Source organism: Camelus bactrianus, chromosome 10, assembly GCF_048773025.1.
Source record: "Camelus bactrianus isolate YW-2024 breed Bactrian camel chromosome 10, ASM4877302v1, whole genome shotgun sequence".
NCBI classification, from domain to species: domain Eukaryota; kingdom Metazoa; phylum Chordata; class Mammalia; order Artiodactyla; family Camelidae; genus Camelus; species Camelus bactrianus.
Window position 1 is genome coordinate 24,942,498 of NC_133548.1, and position 25,750 is coordinate 24,968,247.

Genomic DNA, 25,750 nt, shown 5'->3' on the forward strand with positions numbered 1-25,750 from the left:
GGAAGGCCACGGAGCTGCGGGCATCTGTAAACTTGCCCTCCTCTGGGGAATAATGAGGCTGACGCTTTTTTCAGTCCATTCCCCTCTAAGGTATTTTTGCACTCTCCTGTGTATCTTCATCTGCCAAAAAAGTGTGCAAACCACACCTTGCAGATTTTATTACAAAAGCAATAGGGACATTTATATTGAATAAGCTTTTTCAAACTTCATGCCCAACCTCATGCCCTATGGAACCTTCTCAGGTACAACTGACTTTCACCCTTTGGACCCCAGTAACACGCTGTAACTGGCTGTGACTGAACCGCCGAGATGGCAGGACAGGAGCAGCCTGGGAGTCAGTGGTCCCTCCACCGCACTATTCTGCATCCTGCCTGGGTCGACAACATTGATCTGGATGGTCTGTGGGCCCTGCAACATCAGGGGGCTCCGCTCAAGAGACTGTAACTCTTTTTTCATAAAACATTACTTAAGAATTTTAAAAAGTCATAGTATTAGAAGCAAACCCATGTCACTGGTTCAGCCTCTACTCCCAACCTAGAACCCGATAACCACAGATCACTCTGCTCTTGCCTGCAGCCTAACTTTTCATTACTTATAATTTGAACACCTATCTGACTTCATAAAGAAGTTGCAGAGGGACTTCAAAATTAAATTATGATAATTTTAAAAATTAAGTATTAGATTAGATTGATCAACCAGTGAACAGGTTTCACAGTGCGACTGCTGTGATGATGGAAAGTGACCGCTCGCAGAGTAACAGGTTTAATAACTGCGCCTCATTACTGAGTCCTTACTAAGTGCTGCGGGGTACTGCCGCAAGCACTTCGCATACCCTCACCTGCAGCCCTCTCAGCAACCCTGCAGCTGGTGGTATCACCCCCTTTTTAGAAATGAGGAAACTCAAATATCATGTCACCTGCTCAAGCTACACAGTCCTGTGCTAAAGCTATGCTTCTCCCTGACTCACGCTACTACATGTTCAAACCGCTCTGACTCCAGATCTGGAGCAGACAGGTTCCCACACTAAGCAATTCTGTGATACCAGCTGGGTGTCCCACAATTTTACTCAATTCTGACACTACCTGGAGATGGTGTCAGCTCCCACAGGTTAAGAGCTCAGGCTCACAAGACCGCCCCACCTGACTCCAGATGCCAATCACAAGGAGCAGGTCACCCACAACTTCCATGTGGCTTGTCCACAAACTGGAAGTTCCTGTGACATCCTCTCCCTTGGGTCTTGATGATTTACTAGAACAGCTCACAGAACTCAGGGAAACACGTCCTTAGTTAGGTTTACCAGTTAATTATATAATAAAGGATATGGTAAAGGATACACAGTCAGTCAGAAGACATTACAGGGTGACGTTGGGGAGAGTCCTGAGAGCAAGAGCGTCTGCTCTTGTGGAGCTGGGGTGCACCACCCTCCCGTGACATGGATGTGTTCACCAACCCAGAAGCCCTCCAGACCCTGTACTTTCAGAATTTTTGTGAAGGCTTCATCACATAGGCATTTCCAGTCCCTCTCCTCTCTCTGGAGAATGGAGGGTAGGGCTGAAAGGTACAAGCTTCTAACCATAGCCTGGTCCTTCTGGTGACCAGGAATCTCTGGCCCCTCCAGGAGCCTGTCAAGAGCCACCTCCTCAGAACAGAAGATACTCCCATCACCCAGGAAATTCCAAAGGATTTAGGAGCTCTGTGCCAGGAACCAGCGGCAGAGACCACTACGTACATTTTCCATTGCTTCACAGAGCTGGAGCAGGCTTTTGACCCAAGACCTGTGATTCCAAAGCCAGAGTCCTAAAACAGTGATGACTGCCTGGTCACTTGCGCAAACCCTAAGGTGGCCCTAATAGCACTGTTGTGACTGATCACTCTCCCCACCTGTCAGCACTCATCATCCATCCAAAGCCCTCTAACTTCCTCAGAGGGGCCCGTCCACCAGCCCCTCGGCGGGCACATCCCTGGTCCTGCTTCCCCCAGACGTACCCACGATCCTGCGGATGGGGTTGTCGGGACTGGCCACGGCGTGGACCTGGCCCTTGAGCACGGCCTCCTTGTCCGTGGTGAGGGGGCTGAACCCGCACAGGGAGAGGCAGCTGCTCACCTCCAGGCAGACTTTCTCCCCGACGGTAGTCAGGGCATCCTCCAGATGGAAGGAGCTTGAGCAGAGAAGGGAAGGAGAAGCCAGGGAAGAAAGGGTCTATGAACAAAGCGCACCTCCACTCACTCACCAACCCCAGCCCAAGAAGAGTCACGACAACCAACTCCTGGACTGATGTGTTCAAAGGGAAAACTGTGATCTCTTCCCTGACCCGAACCTCTCAGACTGTGTCCACCTGACTCAGGGGCCTTTCCCTCTCCCCATCTCTCTCTGCTAGAAAGAACAGTGGGAAGGGGAGGGCTCAGATTACACCAGGACTAACAATCTAAAAGCCAACTTCTTGCTGCACCTGCGTGGTGAAATAAGCCTGGAAATGACTTAAGACTATCCCGGACATGGCCAGAGCAATACATGAGAAACCGGAAATGTGGCGGCCGTGGGACAGAGTGGGAGAGACTCCTTTCACTGAATGCCACTTTGTCCCTTTTGGGTTTTGAGACACAGTGCATTAACTACTTTCAAAGAATAAACAAAATTGAGATCTGAAAGTTAACAAAATGAGCACCTCGATTTCCTGGGGCTCCTGGGCTCTCCTAGAGTCTCTGAGGGGAGACCTCGTGCTGGTGGATATTGTACGAGGAGGCAATTGCCTTTGTCCTGGATCGAGATCCTTCCTACGGTAGAATGAGCAGGAGCATACATGCGAGCCCCGGGACTCACTGCTGGGCCAGGGTGCACATGACAGAGCAGGGCTGGCCTCCCAAGGAAGCTCCAGTCAGGCCCCCTCCTCAGTAGCTTTGACTGAGCAGTTCTACTGGAGGGGGACCTGGTGACAGCCGAAGGCCACACTTGTGCAAGGGCCTCAGGCCAGGCCTCGCCTCAGCAAACACCCTCCAGGCACGAGTCAAGACTACTGAACCCCAGGTCACAACTCGTGGACACGGCCTTCCCCACACTGAATACACGCACGCTTCGCGCAACCTCAGCTGTCAATTCCTCCACTTCGTCAGGAGGAGAATGTTTGGGGACACTCTCCCTGAAGAATACTCTGAGTTGGACTTCGTCAGATACAGTGTTAATTTAGAATCACTCAAAAATATTCTATATGCTGGAAAGCACGTAAGTCACCTAATCTGATTTCAACGCAGGAGCAGCAGAGCAGCTGCCCGCACACAAGTGTGCATTAGTGCTGGTTGATGAATAATCCACTTACACCCAGCTCAAAATGTCTCTGAGGAATGTGCGAAGGGCAGAACACTTTAATCACACTCATACAGCACAGGAGGAACACAGCTTGTTTCTTATTTGACCTTTCCCTAGGGCTGTGTTGACCAAACTGCTGGTTGGTTGTGAAAGTCATTCACTGGGTTTTTTTGTTTGTTAGTTTGTTTTAATGGAACAAGAATAGAATGGAAATATCAGGAAGCATTAAGCATAGCTGCATAAGTTTCACACACGTTTTTATTTCATTTGCATGTGTGTTGAAGTGTGCACAAGGTCACCCTGGAAGATCAATTTCCTTCTGTGCATCCTGGTCACAAACATTTGAAAGCCACTGTCCTAGAGCCTTGTTAATCAACCCTAGAGTTGATTCTGACTTTGACCATATAACCTTGAATAAATTCTGCTGGGGCAAAGGACGCTGGAGAGCCAGGTTCCCTGTCAGTCCCTAGAGGGAGGCTCGGGTTCCGCCTTGCACCAGGAGACCTCTGCTCCAGCCTTCCCTCTCCCACATGCTGCCTCCCACTCCCTCCACAGCTCTCGGCCACTTACGGCAGATGCATATCTGTGAGTAGGATCTTCACAAACATCTTCAGTTTCTCAGCAAAGTCAGCCCGGCTGGAAATTCCTGGGGCTGCCATGCTGAACGTGACCAGCAACACAGCCCCCAGGACGGCCAGTTGCTCCAACTGCAGTTGAAGCTCTTGGAAGCGAGAATGGTCCATCAAAACTGTCTGCAACAAGTAAAATAGAAATCATCTCTGAGGTGTAGGTTTGGGCTGCGGCCAGCAGGGGGCGGTGGGGCCACAGTCCCCACACAGGCCTCAGAAATTCCCCTCAGGATTTCCCAGTCCTTTCAGAGCCAGTCATCAGGGAGCTACGTGGGAATTTTCCTCCCGTCTCAGAGCCCCTTCTTCCTTAGAAACATAGACAGACTGGGTGCAAATCCAGACTTCGTCATTTAATAGCATAACCTCATGCAGGTTTCCTCAAACTCTGAGCCCTGCGGAAAACGGGGATTCCTATTTCACTGGGCTGTTTTAAAGATGAAAAAAGACCTAGTATATAAAGTGGCTGGCAGAGCAAACACTCGGCAAACAGGAGTTAGATCATTAGATGGGGAGAGTAATGAGGGACAAAGCGAGGATGACCAACTCGTCCCCGTTTTCCCGGGAGCGTCCTGGTTTAAAAACTGAAACTCCCAAGTCCTGTGAACACCACCCCTCCCCACTCCCGCTCCCAGCCCTGCACAAGCCAGACAGCCAGTCGCCCCATCCAGGGCACCGGAGGGAGCGAGGGAGAAATACACTTCTTCACCTCAGTCTCCCCTCAGCAGCTAGCACAAAGGAGGCTCTCAAGAACTGGTGAGTGAATAAAGAAAAAATTAAATGATAAGCAGAAAAAGCAGGAATGACAGAGATGACCCAACGCCACCTGGGAAGCAGCCAGTGAGTGAATTTCCACAACTGGGTCCCCCGTTGTTAAAGACAGCCCGGGTCCTGCAGGCCAAAGTCCCCTGTGTGCGGAGAAGGCAAGGGCAGTGCAAAGGCTGAGGAGACATGACTGCTGATCTGAGTTTTCACAGGTTAATCAGACAAACTTTTAAGGGCTGGCTTTGCTATAAAGAAACTAACACATGAAATCAAGCCTTTAACAACATGGGATCTTAGCAGAATTCTCCCTAAGATGTAAAAAGCAGTTTTGAAGGCTGAGACGCCTCTTCTGTTAAACAGAGAGGCTTCACCATCTCTTTTTTGACTTCACTTTGTTACACAGCATCCTTGCTTTGTGGCCTCCAAATAGTATGCAATACTTGGGTTCAGGATATAAAAGATTTCCAAGGATCAATTCCGAGACTAGCCATCTGTGCCCAGTGAAGACACCACTACCCCCCCCTCCCCGCCCCGGCTATTTGTTAAATGTCTCCGGAGGGAGGGGGGAGCATGTCACTGTTTCAGGAGCCCCTCCACCCCCACTTCAACACTCTCTTCAGAGCCTCCTCTGGCACAAAACAGGAACTCAGAGGCATGAGGTGAAACCTTAGACTTTTTACGTCTTGACAGGAAAAATAAGGAACTTAGATGAGAAAGAAATTTAGAGAAGTAGCGGGATCTGAGGCTAGAGGCAAGAAGACTGAATGCCCTCAATACAAAGGGAGAGTCCAGATGCCAAACCAGCTATTTGCCAGGGGAATCCCTTGCCGGTCATCTCCTTAAAGGACTCCCGTAGTGAGAAGTACTTGTTGTGAAAAATTTACAAAGGAAAAAATATTGCTCTGCATGGACAAGGAACAAGTTTCTTTAGATAAAACTGAAAAGCAACATCACTGTTATGGTTTTTATCGAGATGAGTAAAACAGAAGTTCAGCAGCACACATTGGAAGCCCCATACACGGCTGGTGGGACTGTAAAATGAGGTAGCTGCTTGGAAAACAGTCTGGCAGTTCCTCCGAATGAAACTCAAGAGTCACTCTGTGACCCAGCATCTAATCCTAGGTACATACCCAAGAGAACGGGAAACACAGGTCCACACAAAACCTTGCACACAGTTATTCAGAGAAGCCCAATTCACAGGAGCCCAAAAGTGCAAACAACCCAAGTATCCATCAACTGATGAGTGAATAAAGCAAAATGTGGTAGAGCCATACAATGGAATATTATTCAGCCTTAAAAAGAAAAGAAATGCTGACACATACAACTTGGAGGAACCCTGAAGATGTTACGCTAAGTGAACTAAGCCAGACACAAAGGACAAACACTGTGTGATTTGACCCATATGAGGCACCCAGAGTAGTCAAGTTCAGAGACACAGAGCAGAAGGGTGGCTGACAGGAGGTGGGGGAGGGAGGAATGAGGAGCTAGTGTTTAAAGGGTACCGAGTTTCAATTTGTGAAGATGGAAAAGTCCTGTAAGGTTGGTAGTGATGGCTGCACAGCAATGTGAATGTACTTAATGCCACTCAAATGTACACTTAAAAATGGTAATGTTTATGTTATATATATACATTTTACCACACACAATGGTAATGTTTATGTTATATATATACACTTTACCACACACACACACGCAAAAACTACAAAAAAAAAAGGAATGAAGTACTGATACATGCTACAACATGGATGAACTTCATGCTTATAAGAAGTAAGACACAAAAGGCCAATATTGCATGATTCCATTTATACAAAAAGTCCAGAATAGGCCAAATCCATACAGACAGAAAGGAGACTAATGGTTGCCAGGGATGGGAGGAGAGCAGATGGGTAGTGACTGCTAATGGGTACAGGGTTTCTTTCTGGGGAGATGAAACTGTTCTGAAATTAAACAGTGTAACAGTCGCACAATTCTACGAATCTACTAAAAACCAATAAATTGTACAACTCGAAAGGGAAAATTTTCTAGTATGTAAATTGTAACAAAACTATTATTTTTTAAAAGTTCAACAGCAGAAAAAGACACGAGCAGTCAGATTGCCCTGGAGCACCTACTTCAGGGAAAGGTCTGTGGAGGTGGTCCCATTTTAGAAGCATCAGGTATGCATAATTCTGGACTTCAACAGGATCTGGACTGGGACCGTCCCCAGAGCCAGCGGCCCCTTCCCCAGCCGGCAGGGCATTCTTATACTTCTGACTCAGAAGGTCATCTGCGGCCTCTTCCAGCCACTGGGTAACAAAGTCCAGGGAATCTGTGAAAACAAGGCTTCAAGCATTACTGGAACGGTCAGGAGGGATGCTTCCCAGAATTCCTTTAGGGAGGATCATTCTGGAAGTGTGGTAGAGTCTAGAGTATGGACTTTGGAATCAAACAGACCTCCACTCAAAACGCAGTTGCCCATGACTGGTTGAGGGATCTTAGGTACGTCGTAATCTGTCTGTCAAGATTCTTAACATAAAGAAATGTCCACCGCCACCTCACATTAACCAAGATTAACCAAGATGGTGGATATAAAGCATGAAGCCAGGCCCTGTTCAACCTGATGTTCAACAAACCGTCGCTTTCTTCTCCCCTACCCTGACTGTTCACTGCATGACATGTGGCTGGAAGCTCTGATGACTCCAGCTCAGTGAGATGCAAAAATTCTTGCCAGAGACAGATGGGATAAGACACTGGCTAGAATTTCCTAGTGTAAAGTATCCTCCACATTAAAGATGAGGCTTGTCCTTGTCTAGATCCTCGTCTTGTATCAATCTGGTTTACTTTCAGCCTGGTGAGAGGTTAAATTCTACCACATGTTTGATGTGCATTACGCAGTGTTTGCAGCACTGTATGGGGAACCTCAGTTGTCTCTCATCTGTCATCATGTTTTCCCTACTTTTCTAAGCTGAGTAAAGCACCATGGACTCTGAGGAACATAAGAGAAAGAAGATGAGGTTTCTGTCCACACCGAGCAAAGACTACATGCTACCAGTCTAAAGCAAACAGATAGAGTAATGGGTTAACATATTTGAAAAACAGGGTAACTACAAATCAAAAGTATACAAAAGAATCACAAAAACCAAAAAGAAACCAAGCTAATACAAAAGAAAATTATTAAACCACAAAAAGAAAAACAAAAGGAAAAGAAAGGAACAAAGAAGAAATACCAAGTCAACTGGAAAAAAAAGTTCAAAATGGCAATAAGCACACAACTATCAATAATTACTGTAAATGTCAGTGGACTAAATGCTCCAATCAAAAGATAGAGTGTCTGACTGGATAATAAAACAAGAACCTACAACATGCTGACTACAAGAGACCCACTTTAGGGTGAAGGACACACATAGATTGAAAATGAGAGGATAGAAAAAGACATTTCATGCAAATGGAAATGACAAGAAACCGGGAGTAGCAATACTCATATCAGACAAAATAGACTTTAAAACAAAGGCCATAAAGAAAGATAAAGAAGGACACTGCATAATGATCAAAGGAGCAATACAAGATGAGGATATTACACTCGTTAACATATATGCACCCCATATGGAAGCAGCTAAATTTATAAAACAAATACTTACAGACATAAAGGGAGAAATTGATGGGAGTACAATTTAATAGTAGACTTTAACACACCACTAACATCACTGGATAGATCTTCCAGAAAGAAAATCAATAAGGCAACAGGATACTAAATGACACATTAGAACAGTTGGACTAGGTTGATATTTTTAGGACATTACATCCTCAAAAACAGAATATACATTCTTTTCAAGTGCTCACATTGAGCAAAAAACCCCTCTGACAGGACCCTGAACTGGTTGCAGCTCTGCCCACGGAGGCTACCTGAAAACCATGTGGGCAGCCGCGGGCACGGCTGAAGTCCACCTTTCACTGCTGCAAGATGACACACTTCTGGCTCTGCCCAAACACTGACCACGCTGAGCTCCTGCTTCTGAGCTTCTCTCCTTTCAGCCTTTGGCAGACGGCACTCTGTAGGCCACCAGCTCCGGGAAACCCTGGCTTTCATGCTGTGAGCGACAAGCACTAGACTCTGACTGGCTCAGGGACTGGGCCCCAGCTGCCAGCACCTGGCTCTCATACTAAGGCTCTTCAGCCTATAAAACCGCAACCCTGATGTCTCCCGAGGGGCAATACAATACTGGTTGAGAAAGGGAGCTGTGTGGTCATCAGTTCTGATAAAAAAAAAAATCCCTCAAAATCAATTTCCACATCTGTAAAATGGGATTAAAAAACAGCACCTACCTCATGGGTTTACTGTGAGGTCATGTAAGGCAACACCTGTATGCCCCTGGCACAAGACTAGTACACGGTAAACATTAACCAAATATCTTCTTCTAGTACTGCTCCTTCTGCTCTGTGCTTTCTTGACTCTTCCTGGCCCCCAGGGCCATCTCAGACTTCCCTGTCTGGGGCTGGATGAACAACTGCTCAGGGCACTGAATTAACTATTCTGGTGTGGCAACACAATCTATCCAGAGATTGCCATTTTCATCTTGTGACCAGCAAAGTTAGAGGGTAAACAGAACTCATAATCAATTGGATCTGGAGACTGCAATTCACCCAGAACGTCAGCTGCCAATGCAGAGACCAAAAAAAGCACGCTAGAAATGCAAGATAGTTTTGGATTCTAAATTATCTGTTTCCTGCAGTCATCTGAGAGGTTCATAAAAATGAGACTTTTTCTGGATGTGAAACCGGAAGATTTATGCATACAGAACAGAACCAAAGTGAAATTCTTCACGTACCTCAGACGGAGGAGAAAAGTGAGTTAAACAGTCATAGGAAGTTTGTCATGTTTTTAAAATCAAGACCAAGTATACAATTTACCTCGAACTGATGTTTTCATTAAAAACTCATTTAATTTAGGATTCCTTCATTCTTTTAAATTTCTATACTTCTCTCCTGTTTACAGTTCTCTTGCTTGTCAACTAAGTTTTCAAGGCCTAACATCTTGTGCTTTTCTGTCTTCAAATTAGACTACTCTCATACTAAGCTGTTGTTTTGTTTTAAAATGTCGTTATGCAACAAGCCACAGCAACTAAAATGAATAAACACAGACAACAAACACCACAGAACATTAAACGTACTTGGCTGCTTCTCCAAAATCTCCTGAAACTGCTTCCTTTCATATTCAACTGACTGCTGCATGAGATGCGGTCTAATGCTACTGACCGCAAAGTTAGCCATGTCCACTTTCATCAGGTCCAACACAGAAAAGATTGCCCTGAAAGAAACGAGATGAGAGGATTTAGCACTGGGCGCTTGTAAAGTAAACGCTGTTGGAAAGGAAAGAAGTGAGCTGATCTGAGACAGACTTCTCATCTCAGAAAGGGTGGCAAGAAAAATTGGGGAAACCATGAGAAAGCAGATAGACAAATAAATTTAGAAGAAAGGACTGCACATTTTTAAGTGGCTCTCTGTCCCCACTCTCACCCCTAGGCAAACATAGCTTCCCACAACTGCCTGTCTGGCCCAGAACTCATTCCTTGGCTGTGGGTCAGGCCTCATGGCAGCCTCAGGGGAAGGACAGCCCCAGACCAGGGGTTAAAAGCAGAGAGCCCCCCATCTTCCCACTCCCCCCGCTCTCCATTCTCATGTTGGTTCATTCTCTTTCACCTTTCCTCTCACCCCAGTCTGAGTTTCGGGGCAGGTTTTATGCTGGAGCTCTGGTGGCATAATTGCTAGTCCACACTCTGAAAGCACCCGATGAGCAGACCTGACCCGACGCCAAGGATGCCTTCCATCCTGCCTGTTGTGTACCAGAACCACTCTTGCCAGAGGTGGGAGCTGCTAAGTGACCTACTTGCAGAAAGTGGTTACAAACTCAAGGTGCAGGTTTAGGTGTGGCCCTACTCGGAGGGAGGAACAGGGTCAAACGTCCTCCAAGTCTCCTGATGCCCTGGGGGACTGAATGAACATCATATGACAGAATAAACTCACCCACACACCAGGCGTTTATGTGTGTCTGAGAACAATTCAGGGCCCCTCCCCCTGCCATGCTGTCTGTCTCCCAAATACAGGGAGCAGTCCACTTCCTGGAGGGCATTCTGCCTCTTCTTTGAGCATTTCCAACAGTTCCCTAAATCCACACAGGAAATCAGAGACTACTAGAAACTGCCAACTGGCAGACCACTGACTGGAAGTAACCCACAAACATGTTTTGTGCTTTCATGGTGTTTTTAAAAACCAGGATTTCTAGCTTCTCTTGAAAAATCAAAAGATCTGGCAATGTGGGCCCATGTTCCATCATGGCCACAATCGGCTGGCACTAAGAGGCCACTGCAGCCTCCTTTAGGTAGGGTGTGTACTCCCAGTTTGCTCAGTCCCTTCTCTTTCCAGGAGGAATCTGAGTTAGGTTGAGTTTGCTACAAGGCATTCTTCCTTTAACTTGGCTAGACTATGAGCACTTACCGACTATGTTATTTCTAATGTCTAACACCATGCCTAGCACACAAGGTGTCCTCAGTTAGAGCCTGCTGAATGAATGAACAAATCAGTAACTATTTTTAGTTACTTTAGATAGTCTTTTCAACGTGCTCTTTATAAACCCTGAGGTAACCTTACAATGCAAGGCATTTTCCTAAACAATGAATACTGATATCATAATGAAATGGAAATGAAACTTTTTTTGCTTATAAAACTTTTGGAAAGCAACTTGGTAACATGCAATGAGCCTTAAAACTGTTCACATCCTCTGACACAGTAATCCCATTTTAAGAATCTATCTTTAGGAAATAACCTAAAATATAGAAAAAAGTTTTGTGCAGAGATGTTCATTGCAGGGTTATATAGTAAATAACTATGTATAATGTAATTGTCCATTTTAACAGAGAACTAGTTAATCCTATCTATGCAAATGAGTATTTTGCAGACACTGAAAATGCTTATGGGGAGTTTTAAAAAAGTTAGTTATGAAAGGGCAACACAAGAGATCCTTGTGGTGCTGGAACTGTTCAGTACCTTGAATGTGGTGGTGGATATGTGAACTTAGATGGTAACATTGCAAAAAAACTACTATACATAAACACACACATGTGTAAACAGGAAATCTAAATGAGACCAGTAGATTGTATCAGTGTGAACATCCTGGTTGTGATAAACTACAGTTTTGCAACGTTAACCACGGGGGGACGCTGGATAAAGTGTACTGTATTATTTCTTAAAATTCCATGTGAATATGCAATTATCTCGATGACACTTTCAATGAAAGCATAAGTGAAATAATTAGGGTGTAGTGTTAGCAAAAAGACCAGGCCTGCCACGCCCACTGGGAGGTCTTCTTAGGTTCAGCTGAACATTCAGACTCACAAGACGAACACAAGCCACAGGTCTGGCACCATCTAGTCACACAGCTTGCCAACAGGGTAGCACCAAGCACTCCTCTTCAGGAAGTTACAATATCAGGCATGAGCAGACATCTCAGAAAATGTGGGAGCCCCCTGGGTTAAAAGACTCACGCCCCAATATATTTTGTAACAACTCCATGGCATGGCTTCTAGGGTCTCCATGGTGCATGCCCAGTTATAAAAGTTACCCACTCAAGGAAGTACAAAGTATGTTGTCCCTTCCAGTATTTATAGCTCATTATCATTCCTTTCTATCTAGATGCAATTTACCAATTAGAGGCCATTTCACCCCACTAGCAATGCTGCCCAGTTGATACGTAACACCTTTATCCGTTTACAGGAAAACAGCTAAGCAGTTAACCGAAAGATAAATTCTCAGGCAGCATCTTGTCAATCCTATGTTCATATTAGCATAAAAATTATATAAATGTGATCACAATTATATATATTTAAAAATAAATATTCAAAAGACTAAAGGAAGTTAATATGGACTAAATGTTAGTTAATAGGATCATATTAATGTGAAGTTTCTTGAATGTCCTGGTTGTATTTTGATTATGTAGGACAATATCCACATTCTTAGGAAGTACTTGCTGAAATAGTTAATGCTGACATTTATCATCAGAAGGTTCGGGGGAAGAAATATACACACATGCGTACATACTCTTGTATATATAAAAAGATAAAGCAAATTGTTAAAAACTGGTAGATCTATGTAAGGAATAGATGAGGGTTGATTGTACTCTTTTTGCAACTTTTCTGTAGGTTTGTAACTTTTCAAAATAAAATGTTGAGGTAAAAAAAGACAAAAAATTTATATATCAATAACAGTGATTATGCTTTTGTGTAGTAAAATTATGGGTAAATTTTTTCCTTCTTTCTACTTTTCTATTTTACAACATGTTTTGATTTTTTGGATATTTCATGTCTTTGAATTTTATATTGATTTTGGTAAAAAATAGATTTGAATTGTAACATTTTTTAAACATATGTTAATTATCAGTCTTCGCCCTGACGTGCCTTCAACCATTTAGAGCACAGGGACTAGGACATGTGGAACTTCACTGAGGGTCCCCTCCCTCACTCCCTTCCTTCCTTCCTATCTTTCCTTTCTCTTCCCTTCCTTCATTTCCTCCTTTCCTACCTCATTCCTTTCTTATAATAATCATTATTTTTAAAAAATGCAGAACGCTCATGAACTTGCATGTCATCCTTGCGCAGGGGCCATGCTAATCTCTGTATCATTCCAATTTTACATGTGCTGCCGAAGTGAGCACAACAAAACGTTTGCTTTTCACTTTTTGTTTGTTTGCTTTGGGGGGGGTAATTCTGTTTATTTATTTATTTTTAATGGAGGTACTGAGGACTGGACCCAGGACCTCGTGCACGCTAAGCACCCACTCTACCACTGAGCTGTACCCTCCCCTCTTCAATTTTTTTTTAATGCATGAACAGCTATGCTTGAGGAAGTCTAACTTTGAAAACAGGCTCTGCATTTTACGTGAGCAGAAGGCGATTAACACAATTCCCATACCTGAAAAGGGGCACTATTTCCTTAATGTCCTTTAGCTTCTTAACTTCCTCGTCTCGAACAGGTGCACACAGTGTCCCCATCATGCCAATAATGAATTCTGCCAGCTTGGAAATGTCCAGGGCCCCGTTCTCTGCCTCTTGCTTTATCAGATCCAGATCCAAGACTTCTGTTATTTGGTTTCTCAGTCTAGTGTGACCAGGCAGCAAGAAAGATAAGAGAGTCTACAAGAAAGCACAGCCAAGTTTAATCAAAGTTTCCTAGTCAGACATCATTTTTTAAAATTTTACTTATTTATTTATTCACTCATTTATTTTTTGGTGGGGGGAGATAATTAGGTTTACTTATTTATTTACTGTTAGAGGAGGTACTGGGGATTGAACCCAGGACCTCATGCATGCTAAGCATGGGCTTTACCACTTGAGCTATACCCTCCCCGCTCAGACACCATTTTTGATTATTCCTAAAGGAACTTACAACTATCTCAATAGGGGCTTACCAATCGCTACTGTAATGGTGAACATATTTTAAACTCTTATACAACAAATCTACAGAAAAACACTTAGACTAGCTTTATTCAAGCTTCATTTAAGCTCTAATTTTCCTATGGACACAGGAATAAAATGTTAAAAATGAAAAAAAAAACCAAACCTGATTAATGTGAGCCTGTGAGCCAATGACAGACACCAATTTCCACAGATTCATTACTTCTTTGATACTGTTGCTAAAGGTATTGTAAAAACGGATCTACCTTCCACTTAATGTCTTCTCTACCGAACGGACTGAATCACTTTTTTGGTCACTATAAACTGAAGATGTGTCTATACCTATTAAAATTTTTATAAATCATCTATATTTTATAAAATAATGTGTTTTCTTTAAATAATTCTGTTTTTTTAAGATATGAACCTTTTTTTCATTTATAAGAGTAACGCCCTCAGGTTATCATAGCTTGTTTGAAATTTTTTAAAGGGCATTAAGCCAAAAATACTCTAAATCCACATTTCCGCAAGCAATTAGAAATCTTGATCCTTCAATTTCCTTAAGGTCTTCTTGCACAATAGCACAGAGAAGTTGAATAAACAGTCCTAACACACCAGAAAGCACCACAATGTGCTCTTCCCCTCACCTCTTTGATCTCGCCAACAAGCTTGATGGCCCGGTCATACGTTGGGGGGTCTTCACTTAGCTGAACACTCAGGCAATCCCAAAAAGCTTTATGTACAATATCCTTTACTCTCTTTTCCAAGCTGGTAGCAAATGAAAAACATAAAAGCCTCAAATCACTTTCAAAAGCACAAATTCTATGGGCTTAGGGTGAGAAATTTAAAAAAATAATAATAATTTGGATGAAGGGAAGATTTCTCAGACATACTTAAAATAATCACTTACCTTATTTTTAGTTAGTGATCTATTTCAATAAGTACCTCACTGCAAAGGATAACTTTCAACTAATGTGACAGATGACATTAGTCCAATTAACAGCACATAACAGTCTATATGATAAAAAGAGTACCGGAAAGTCCAAAGCTGTTAGTTACCTGATACCAGCAAGTTTCCTAAAATATTTATGATGGAACCTTTTCCTAAGACTATGATTAAGTAGTTTAAGACTTTAAACTTCAAGTTTGTTTCTCATGAGACATATGGGACAACCGTTCAATGATGTACCAAACTATACCAACTTATATATAACATTTCATGAAAACTAGTCTTTATATCATGAAAACAGAACAAGTAATTCTTCATTATTACCAAGAAAAAAATACTACCCTTGCAGAATGTAAGAAATGTTGGTAAAGTCATATTCAGAAGCCACATGTGGGAGACACTGTAGCTTGCTGACCCAGTAGCCCATTTCTCCTCCTTTGTCAACAGAATACCAATTTTTTCATGGGATTATATTCACAGTTATAATGGGCAATACTTTTTTTTTCTTTCTGGTGACAGTCTATCTTTAAAAGGTGCACCTTACAATCAATACAGCTTTTAATCCAATGTATGTGCCAGGTGCTAGGGATAGAGAAGAATGCACAGTCCTCATCTCTGTAGAGTTTAGTCTGATGAAGAACACAAGAAAATCAACGACTGTGGTACAGCGCGACAGTTACAAAGGAGAAACGCAGGAAGCAATGCAACAGAAACACAAGACGAGGCAGCTAAATCCTTTGGAGTAAGGAGAAGCTGACATGAAAGATTTCCACAGGAGATTTCCAGACCTGTTCACATTTTGAAGGAACAGCTGTCCTGAGATCCACTTTCAAATTCTAGTAATTCCCAGGATAGGAATTTTTTTTTAAACAACATATGAAAGGAAAAATACATTAGAATGTACTGACATCAGTGAAGAAGGCATTTCCAGAAATGGAAAATGGTTGTGTTCTACTAAACAAGACAACTCAGTAACAACCTCACCTGTCTTCTGGTAATTCAACTGGTTTAATCCGAAAGTCTCCATTTACCACAATTTCATGGGCCAGGGCCATGTTAGTGACTCCTTTTGCAGTCTCTAGAAGTTCTTCCACTGTCACAAATCGAGGAGGACTAGCTGTAACAGAAACCCAGTGTAAGAGGTTTGCTCCTCTAGGTTAGGATTTCTGTTGAATTAAGAAGGCAGTGAGTGGTTCTGGTACCAGCTAAAAATTTCAATTATGCCTCTATTTATGAAAATACTCTGGCAATTTCAACAATAGAATTTTACCTATTTCATATTGACTTTTTTCTTCTAACCTAGACTTCTAAAAGCAGAAATCATTTTAGTACTCAAAATATCTGGTTTTCTTTTTTTTTTTTTTCTTTTTTTGCTAAAACCAGTCTATGGAAAATGATTAAACTGAGACTTAGAAAAACTTTTTAACGTTACTATCACTTTCCCAAGAAGCAGAGGATTTATTTTCTAATCCCTCTGCCTCCTGTCTATCTTAAATGGGAAAAAAAACACCAGATTTCACATCTTCTCTTTCGCTTCCCTCAGTAGTTTGCATTTCGCTCCATCACTAACACTGCGCCATGAATGACTCTCCCCAAAATAAAACAGCACTAAGTACTTTAGGCTGGTGCTGTTTAAACAATGCTAAACTACTACCCTGGACAGGATACTAGGACAGAATATGAGTTCTGAAGTTGACCAGTGAACAAATCAGAGGATGTGTGACACAAGAATTTGTAGAACGCAGGCCCATTGATTCAAAAACCTCAGAGTCAGCTCTGCTTTCTCCCTTTCCACTGCCCTGTTATCCAGGTCCTGTCAAATTTACGTCTGTATCAGCAGCCGCAATAGCCTCATAACTGATCTTTGTTCTTCTCTATGTCTTGATAAAGACTGTGACTTATCTTCCAGAAAAAAGTTCTCATACAAATCTCCTCAGGTGTTTCTGAGCCAACGAACAAAGAAAGGCTAACTCCTACTCTTAAAAACTCTATGATTAAACACGTGTATCTTTTTGTATATCAATTCTACCTCAGTAAAGCTGTTTTTTGTTGTTTTTTTTTAAAGTCCATGATAGCAGTTCCTGAGCCTGTATCAGAATCAGACAGAGGGCTTGTGAAAATAGGTTGGTGGGCCCCTCTCAGGGTTTCTGATTTAGCCTATCTGGGGTGGGGCTGGAGAGGTGCATGTCTCACAAGTCTCCAACTGACACTGATGGTCCCAGAAACTATACTTTGAAGAGCACTGGCCTAGAAGATGATTCTATTATTTTTATGTGATGGTGGTAAGATCTAGGCTTAAAATGAGTTTGCACAGGGTCTAATAGTTATAAAGATTTTCCTAGGTTAGTGAAGTTATTTCCCTCTTCTTTTACTTTTTTCTTTTGTTTACCCAAAGAAGGAATCAAATTTAAGAGCTCGTCATATCCTGCCTGGTAAAAATCTTTATTTAGTCACATAAGGGGAAGTTGAGAAAACTCACAAAATTTTTTTTCAGTATTTCCAGAGAATATAAATAAAAAGAATCAATAAAGTTGGCTTTATGGATATTGGTAAAATACAGTAAGTATTCAAAATCAAGGCCCAACAGATCCCCCACGAACTTTTGTTTGGTAACAAGACTCTTTCAAATAATAGGCAAGTATTTTCTCATTGTTTTGGGCATATGTGGGATCAGACGCACTTGTACCAGGTGCAGAAACCATCAGACAATCAGGAAGAAGAAAGTTTTCAGGAAATGTCCAAGTTAAAGACTACTTGAAATCAGACTTATTAATGGAGGGTACCTGATCAAGAAAGATAAAAGCTACAATTCTAAGATATGATCAGGATATGTTACAGATCTACACGCACAGGAATTATTCATGGCATGCTAATTATAGGGTTGTGGGATTTTTTTTTTTTCTCGTTTTTTTTCGGGGGGGGGAGTTCTCAAATTTACCAATTTCATAAATAAGAACTTACAAAGATGCCATCTAGTGGACAACATGGCTTCACCTCAATTTGTGAGAACCTCAGTTGCAGTAAGAGACATGAAAAGTGGTAAGGTTACATTCATTTCACCCTGCAATTTATTTTACTACATGATGTAACACTAAAGCTGCTGCTGAATTCTGTTACAGTGTTTGTGCACTGATGCTCTGTTAGAGAAACTGAAAACTACATTAAGTTAAATATGCTCTTTGGAAAACAAAAAACAAAAAACAAAAAAACATGCTCTTTGGGAGGCTAGGAACAGATTCCAAAATAAAATGAAGCTCTAATTCAGAATGGTTATACTCTCTGTCTTTTCTTACTACGGTGTTCTGGGATCTCTAAAGATACGATTCTAGTGACACAAGTGGATGGACATTTACTGAAGGCAGACGGCAGATGTCATTCAAACAGCTACTACAGTGAGTACAATGAAGCAAGGGTAAAGCCTATCCATAAATCACATTACACTGTGCAGAATTTGTTACAGTTTCTTCCTCACTGAACTGCAAGCTCCCTGAGGGACCAAGGACATGTGAGCCTGATTCATTGCTGGATTCCTGCTACCCACCGTGGACTGATTAACTAATAAACATTGACTGATCAACTGGATATACAGACACCATAATTCAGTCTAGTCTAACTGAGTTCATAATTCATTTCACTTTAGAAATATAAGAATTTAATGTCATCCCTTTATCCAATTAATCTCACAAGGACCTGATTTAATACACTAAAATGCTAAATGGGAAATATTAACTGGAATAACTACTGATGTTTTTCATCTGAATATGACATCTTTTACCAATCAACTAGGTGACTAAATGCTACAGCAGAAGGTGTTTGTGAGCAGAGAAGTGTATTTTTAAAAATTCAAAAAACACATAAAAAAATAAAATAATAATGATACAAATGAATCTGTATACAAAACAAACAGACTCAAAGACACGGAAAGCAAACTTATGGTTACCAAAGGGGAAAGGCAGGGAGGGATAAATTAGGAGTATGGGATTAACAGTTACAAACTACTATACATAAAATAGATAAGCAACAAGAATTTACTGTATAGCACAGGGAACTATATTTAATATTTTATAATAACTTACCATGGAAAATAATCTGAAAAATATACACACATATAACTGAATCACTTTGCTCTATACCTGAAAGTAACATCATATTGTAAATCAACTACACTTCAATCAAAAAAAAAATCACCATTAGAATAAAATAGTAATACTGGTGCAGGCAAGATCTTCTGGTAAAAGGCTAAAATTAGTGGGTTAAAGGTTAAGCAGAAAAAGGTTATCTGCATAGTCCCAAAGTATTGTAAGCAGATAGGGTTGGTGGTCCCAAGAGAAAGAGACTGAGGTGTGGCTTTCTTAACATAAGAGAAGCCATTTTTGACCTAAGCCACTTTGTGATCTAAGCCTGCCCACAATGCTTGCCCTTGAACAGGTCTGAGTAATTAATGATCTTTAGGGAAGTGAGATAATGAAAGAACAAAGGAAAAGTAGTCAAGACACAACAATTCTGTGATAAAGCAGAGTCCTAATTCCTTCTCAAGGAACATACATAATAATCTGATACATATCTTTGAGTTCTGTAGAAACTAAGGCCCCCAACCAGGTGGAGGATGGAAACTACATGCTGAGACCTCAGACTGGTCAGACCCTAAGGAATGAAGATGTTGACCTTTTCTGACCCTCCCGATTTCAATCAACTGTTTGGCTCTGGCAACCTTTGCCCCAATTCTAAGTGGAATTCTCCTCTGCTCAAGCTCCTTCATGAATATACATGCGCCCTTATCTTAAAACTTCCCCAATTTTGCTGTTCAGGGAGGCACTGCTAATGAATGAATGAATAAATGAATGAATGAATAAATGACTGAATGAATAAAGTATATGGACGCAGAGAAATTTACAGGAAGCATTAAGTTACAGTTGATTGATCCTTACTCTAAGGATCTCTATGTTTAAAGAACAAATCATCTTTTAGAATGAAATCACCACCTCGGATTAGTGCCAACCAATTCTTACAAGCCAGACATTTTTCCTTTCTGTATATTCTGTATCAGTTACTAAAAGTTCTGCACTCAAATTCCATTAAGTGTAGGGGTGAAGGATTTCCCCCCCACACTACCAAGCAATTCTCAGACACCAGCGGGGGTGTCCTACAATTCAACTCAATTCTGACACTATCTACATGGAGTTAGGGTCAGATTCCACAGCTTAAGGGCCCAGACCTACAACCCGCCCCAACCCCCCACCGGCAACTTCAGACAACAGTCCTAAGCCCAGGTTGTCACCTCTGCTTCTGACAGACTGGCTACAGATGGAAGTTGCAAGAACCCCTTCCTTGGGTTCGATTAATTTGCTAGAGCGGCTCACAGAACTCAGAGAAACATACTTACTAGATTACTGGTTTATTATAAAAGGATGTAACTCAGGATCAGCCAGATGGAAAAGATGCATAGGGCAAGATACGGAGAAGCAGCGTGGTACTTCCTCAGCGTGCCACTCTCCCAGCACCTCCACGTGTTCACCAAGCCAGAAACCCTCTAAACCCCATCCTTCTGGGGTTTTATGTAGACTTCATTACATAGGCAATCTTGATTAAATAACTGGCCATTGGCAACTGATACAACCTCCAGCCCCATCCTCCTCCCCAGAGGTAGGGTGGGTGAGACAGAAAAGTTCCAATCCTCTAATCACAAGGTTGAATCCCAGACAACCAAGTGGCCATCCTTGGGTTAGGTTACTTCGGTGCTTTCCAAAAGTCACCTCATTAGCATAACAAAAGCATATTTCTAGCTCTCATCACTTAGGAAATTCCAATGGTTTAGGAGCTCTGTGCCAGAAACTAGAAGACCAAACATGTATTTCCTATTAGAAATCATAGTATCACAGTTACCAACAGCAGTTCTACCCCTTAAAATTTACTCTGTATTATAAATTTGAAAGGCTAAAGGCTATCTTTTTGCTTTTAATTTGTAGATACCCAGATGTGATTTTTACTTTAAACTCAGTAGCTCCACATTCACATGGTTTGGGAGAAGTGTCTGCAGATAGCTAATTTCCTATTTTATAAATTCTTATTTATACTCTCTGTAAGCAATGATGCCTCTTGACCTGGTCCCCAGTCTTGAGGTCTTAGTTTTTACCACAGTACTATACTGATATAATTACTACAAGGAGAAGGAGCAAGAAAACCAGAGACAATATTTTCAGGCACTGATTTCAGATCTCATTTTGACATGGACCTCTGTGAGAATTTAATGACAGCTCCCATGATCTTCTTCCTAGAAAAATGGACATACACCCAAATTGATACACCTTTTTGACTGTTCCCAGAACACTTGATCATGGATCCCAGGATAAGTACACTTGTCTTAAGGATACATCCACATACAATTTCAGACAATGCAGTCTAGGGTTGGCTTGACATTAATTTGGAATCATGCCATCAGACTGACAGGATGCCAAAAGCAAGGCCATTAATCAAAGAATGACTGAAGAGCTAAACCAAAGGCACTCTGTTACCAGAAACTGCAAGTGATAAAACTACCATATTGGCCACAGACAGCCACGTTACAGCCATCAGTCCTGGATATGTTTAAATGCAGCAGATGACATGGTAGTAGCAGTAGTATTAACAACTAATGTTTATTGAGCATTTATTATGTGCCAAGCACTGTTCTAAGAGCTTTATGTGAGTTCATTTAATCTTTACAACCACCCTAAGAGATGTGTATTTTCCTTATTTTTAAAATGAGAAACGAGATGCTTTTTAACTATACACATTGGAGACAACGCATAAAAAAAAAATGCGTGATAATACAGTTTCCTTCCCTGAACACAATTTGACCTAGCAGTATATTTACCAGAATCTATGTGATAATAAACCACAATAAAACAGTAAATACCACAAATATACCACAGTAAAATCTGGTGTTTGCTATAAGAATACTATGCTGACTATAATCAAATACCTGGGGAGGGCTTTTATCATTTTTAAAGGAACATAACCTCAAACCCCAAAATGTCTGTATTTCTTCCAAATATTAAGAATCACTGATCATCTAACTTTAAAGAGATAACATCAACACTGACATTCTTAGACTATGACACTCCCTCTTAAAACCTTCATTTTTGGATTCACTTCAAAACACTTGAGTATTCTTAATGAAAGACAGGAGTTGGAGCCTCTGCTGGGAAAACCTGCAGAAATTGCCAGCCTTTCATCCACCAGGCCTGCTCCAGGCCAGGCATCTGAATTGACTTCACCACACACCTTCAGCCAACTGACTCCCCTCAAGCTCCTGGGAACTAAGCCCCTAGGCAGTGAGTTTAGGGTGTGGTGCACTCACTCACAGTCAAAAACTTTTTTCTCTAACCTGCACAAGCACAGTCCTGGCTGTAACCTGTCTTGGACTTTTCTAACATTCTTTTAATTAAAGCTGCAATTTACACTCCACCCTCCTTTTCTCAGAGCACATCAGAAAAACTGGAATGTCGCTGAGGCTGGAGGAAGACAGAAATATTCTGGACATTATTCTAAAATTTTAATTCCTTATGCAATTGAAAACCTACAAGTGACTAGGCTGTCAGTTGTGAAACTATTGCTACTCTTAAGTGCTAATTATTGGCAATGTTATATTATTAGAATCTAGCTCAGGGCAACGTGTACAAGGAAGCCTAATAAAAATATCTGAAAACAATGAAAATACTGCTTCTAACCAAAGTCAAATGTGCTTACCATGAGGTCTTTGCACTCTTCTGGTGCTAGGAGAGCCCGACTTTATTTTTTTCTGTAAAGCTTTTTCAGAACCTTCCACAGCATCTTCAAGGCCTTGCTCAGAATCATTTGATTTTGATTTTCCTGTTTCATTTATATTAGACTTGTCAAGATTTTCAGACATTCTCAATTAAGTTCATTCACTTTCCTACAAAATAAAAAAATAAATGAACCAAAATGTTCTTGCTCTAACACTAACTAGCAGTGTGACTCTGGGCAAATGATTTAATCTCTTTGGGTTTCAAATTTCTCATCTGTAAAATAAATGGGCTTGCTAAGATCTTATCCAGCTATAATATTCTACTTCAATGATTAAACAGATCACCTGTAAAATGACACTTATAACTATCAAATTTATGGACCTGTACCTCAGAGGTTAATAATTTTAAGTATTTTTGTCCCACTCCGAGTACTATATCAGTAGAACACAGGGCCTTGAAATGTTAGAAGATAACCTATAAACTGCCTGCTTCTATTTTAATCAAAGAGTGATTCAATTCTTTAATTCCTGAGAGCTGACTGGAAAACTCTGGAAATAATGCTTTTCATCAGATTTTGAAGTGAGTATATACACTGGGCTGAGGAGTTGGTTCTCTGATCCTATTATGTGGATATGATGCCTGGGGATGACAAACAGAAGGCAGAATCTTATGCAGCATTTTAGAAAAATATATGGGGCAAATATTTTTATTAACTCCTTGCCAGTTAGCAGGAAAAAATGGCGAGTAAAGTAGGAAGTTGCAAACAACTATAATGTATGTGGTTGGGTCAGGTTTTAACTGACTTAGTTGCTGATTAGAAGAGGAATAATACCCAACCCGGTGGTCTGGGCCAGACAATTAAGGCCTGGAATAGTAACCTCTTATAAGCTATGGAAGTTTTTTGTCAAGTTTCTTCCCCCCTAGTTTTTCCCTAGAGCTCTCTATTCCTAAGGTGTTTCCAAGTAAGAGAGAAGAAAGACACAACGTTTCTGCACTTACAATACTGAAAATATTAGCATTTGTACTATTAGCACTTAAAAGGTCATGAAACATTTTCATATGTACTAATTAGACTTCATTACACACCTGGAAGGTTAATCCAGGGATCAAAAGAAATGTTGACTGTTCTCAGGAGGTTTGGAAGACTTCCTTCTGCACATTAGACAGAAGAGTCACCTGATACAATTTTCTGAACATCAGATGTCCCCATTAAATAGAATGACGTTACTGGAATTGACATTTCCAGGCCTGTAATTATCAATATGAAGGTTGCTTTAATGTAGTTCCCCTTTACTTTCCAGCATCCCACTCCAGGCACCCATCTCCTCTCTGTCCTAAATCCTATTTGGCTCTGGAAATGCTCCAAGACTCAAAAGATAACATTACCAGCATATCCTATGAGAAAGGACAAACAAAACCACTTCTAATTTTATCCTCTTTACATGCTGGGAATGAGCTCAGAAAGGATGAAGTAACTCATTTTCGCAGTGAGGAGGAAAAGCAGGATTTCCAGGTCTTTAATATTCAGCTTAGTAAACTAACCCAACCTTTCAAGATTCCACACAAGGCCTGCCTCTTCCCAGGTCGCTTTCCCACCCTCATCTGTGCTTGAACCTTTCTGTGAAATCCTGTAAGAATGGTTAGTAGACATCGAGCATTCATCCCTGCCTTAAATCCAATTAAAAACATGCTTATTTACATAGGAACAGAATGATGAAAAGTCATGGTCTAGAAAGGGAGGCAGACATTCTTACAAGGAAACATAGTGAAACTTGAGCTTTAACGGCATTATGAAATCACTAAGAGAATATTAGCAGAGGGAGAAACTATTCTGCCTGGAAGGAGGCTGGGATAACCTTCCCAGAAAAGGTGATATTTGAACTTGTCTTTTTGAAGAGTAGGATTTCATGCAATTTGAAAATGTCTGGAGAGAGAAGAGGTGAAAAGGCAGGGGGTAGGGGGCACATTTCACTCAAGGGGCACAAGCGAAGGCAAATGAAATGAGTAGAAGAACAAGGGGCAGGTGAAGAGGGAGAGATGGGTTAGGGTCAGATTGTCAAATTGCTAGTTTTTTTTTTTTTTAACTCTTCACCTAGATCTTTAACTTCTTAAGGGTAAGACCAACCATATTCCCCACACATGCTCCATACATAGAAGTATGTCCCCCAAACAGATACCCACTAAGAATTTGTTGATAGCTGTGTCATCTCTTTAATGTTTATAAGGGAGGGATGGGCGTTGGTCTCAGACATACCTGGGTTCCAATTCCGGCTCCTAACTAGCTGTGTTAACTTCAGTTTCCTCATCTGTAAAAGACAGCTACCTACCTCTTCGGTTTAGGGGAAGTGTAAACCTCAGAGCGTGCATGACGACAGCTGGTACACAACAGGCTTCCCACATATGGCAACTATAATTAGAGGGCTTTAGGATGCAGCGAGAAACCATTTAATTGCTTGCAGTGTGCTCATTCATTCAACAATCCCCAACTCCCGCTACGCCTAAAAAGGGAATCGAGGGTGGGGGGATCCTCGCACTTGCCGTGAAGACCATCTATGTGAGCTGCACGCCGAGCCCAAGAGACTCCTCAGCAGAAAGGGTCTTTCAGCAAAAGAAAGGGGCTCTGTCCACCGACGACGAGAATCACTTTCTCTAGCACTCAGTGCCACTCACGCCCAGCGTCCGGATTCCGTTGTAAACAACTGTTTGGGCTGGCGAGGGAGTGGCGGGGCCGGGAGCAAGCGAAGGAAGCGGGGCGCGCCTGGAGGACGGCCTCGAGGGGTGGGACAAAGGCCGCGCTAAAGCTCAACCCGCCCGCCGTCACAGCCTCGTCCTCGCCTCCAGCTGACATCACCGGGACGCGACCCGACCCGGCGGGAAAAGGCGAAGAAATGCCTGTGTTCTCGACCTCGGTCCCCCCGTGCGGGCCCCGCTGGGCTGCC

At 41.9% G+C, this 25,750-nt stretch overlaps 1 protein-coding gene and 1 pseudogene across 9 annotated transcripts in view; both read right to left on the bottom strand.

Annotated features, from left to right (window-relative positions):
- TCP11L1 (t-complex 11 like 1) overlaps positions 1 to 25,750 on the bottom strand; it is a 32,468-nt gene that overhangs the window by 6,556 nt on the left and 162 nt on the right. The window contains exons 1-11 of one of the 9 annotated variants that reach the window (XM_074372197.1): positions 25,139 to 25,630; positions 23,898 to 24,059; positions 22,792 to 22,978; positions 16,048 to 16,180; positions 14,762 to 14,882; positions 13,636 to 13,856; positions 9,843 to 9,979; positions 6,807 to 7,003; positions 3,875 to 4,056; positions 2,667 to 2,775; positions 1,987 to 2,159 (exon numbers count right to left, since the gene is read on the bottom strand). In XM_074372197.1, the coding sequence (XP_074228298.1) occupies positions 1,987 to 2,159; positions 2,667 to 2,775; positions 3,875 to 4,056; positions 6,807 to 7,003; positions 9,843 to 9,979; positions 13,636 to 13,856; positions 14,762 to 14,882; positions 16,048 to 16,180; positions 22,792 to 22,954 (1,436 nt within the window). In that variant the 5' untranslated portion in view covers positions 22,955 to 22,978; positions 23,898 to 24,059; positions 25,139 to 25,630. Of the gene's footprint in view, positions 1 to 1,986; positions 2,160 to 2,666; positions 2,776 to 3,874; positions 4,057 to 6,806; positions 7,004 to 9,842; positions 9,980 to 13,635; positions 13,857 to 14,761; positions 14,883 to 16,047; positions 16,181 to 22,791; positions 22,979 to 23,897; positions 24,060 to 25,065; positions 25,631 to 25,750 lie in introns of those variants that run through there. The other 8 variants (XM_074372196.1, XM_045523915.2, XM_045523918.2 and 5 more) reach the window with 8 other exon arrangements.
- Positions 13,278 to 13,378, bottom strand: LOC123619631 (U6 spliceosomal RNA; annotated as a pseudogene).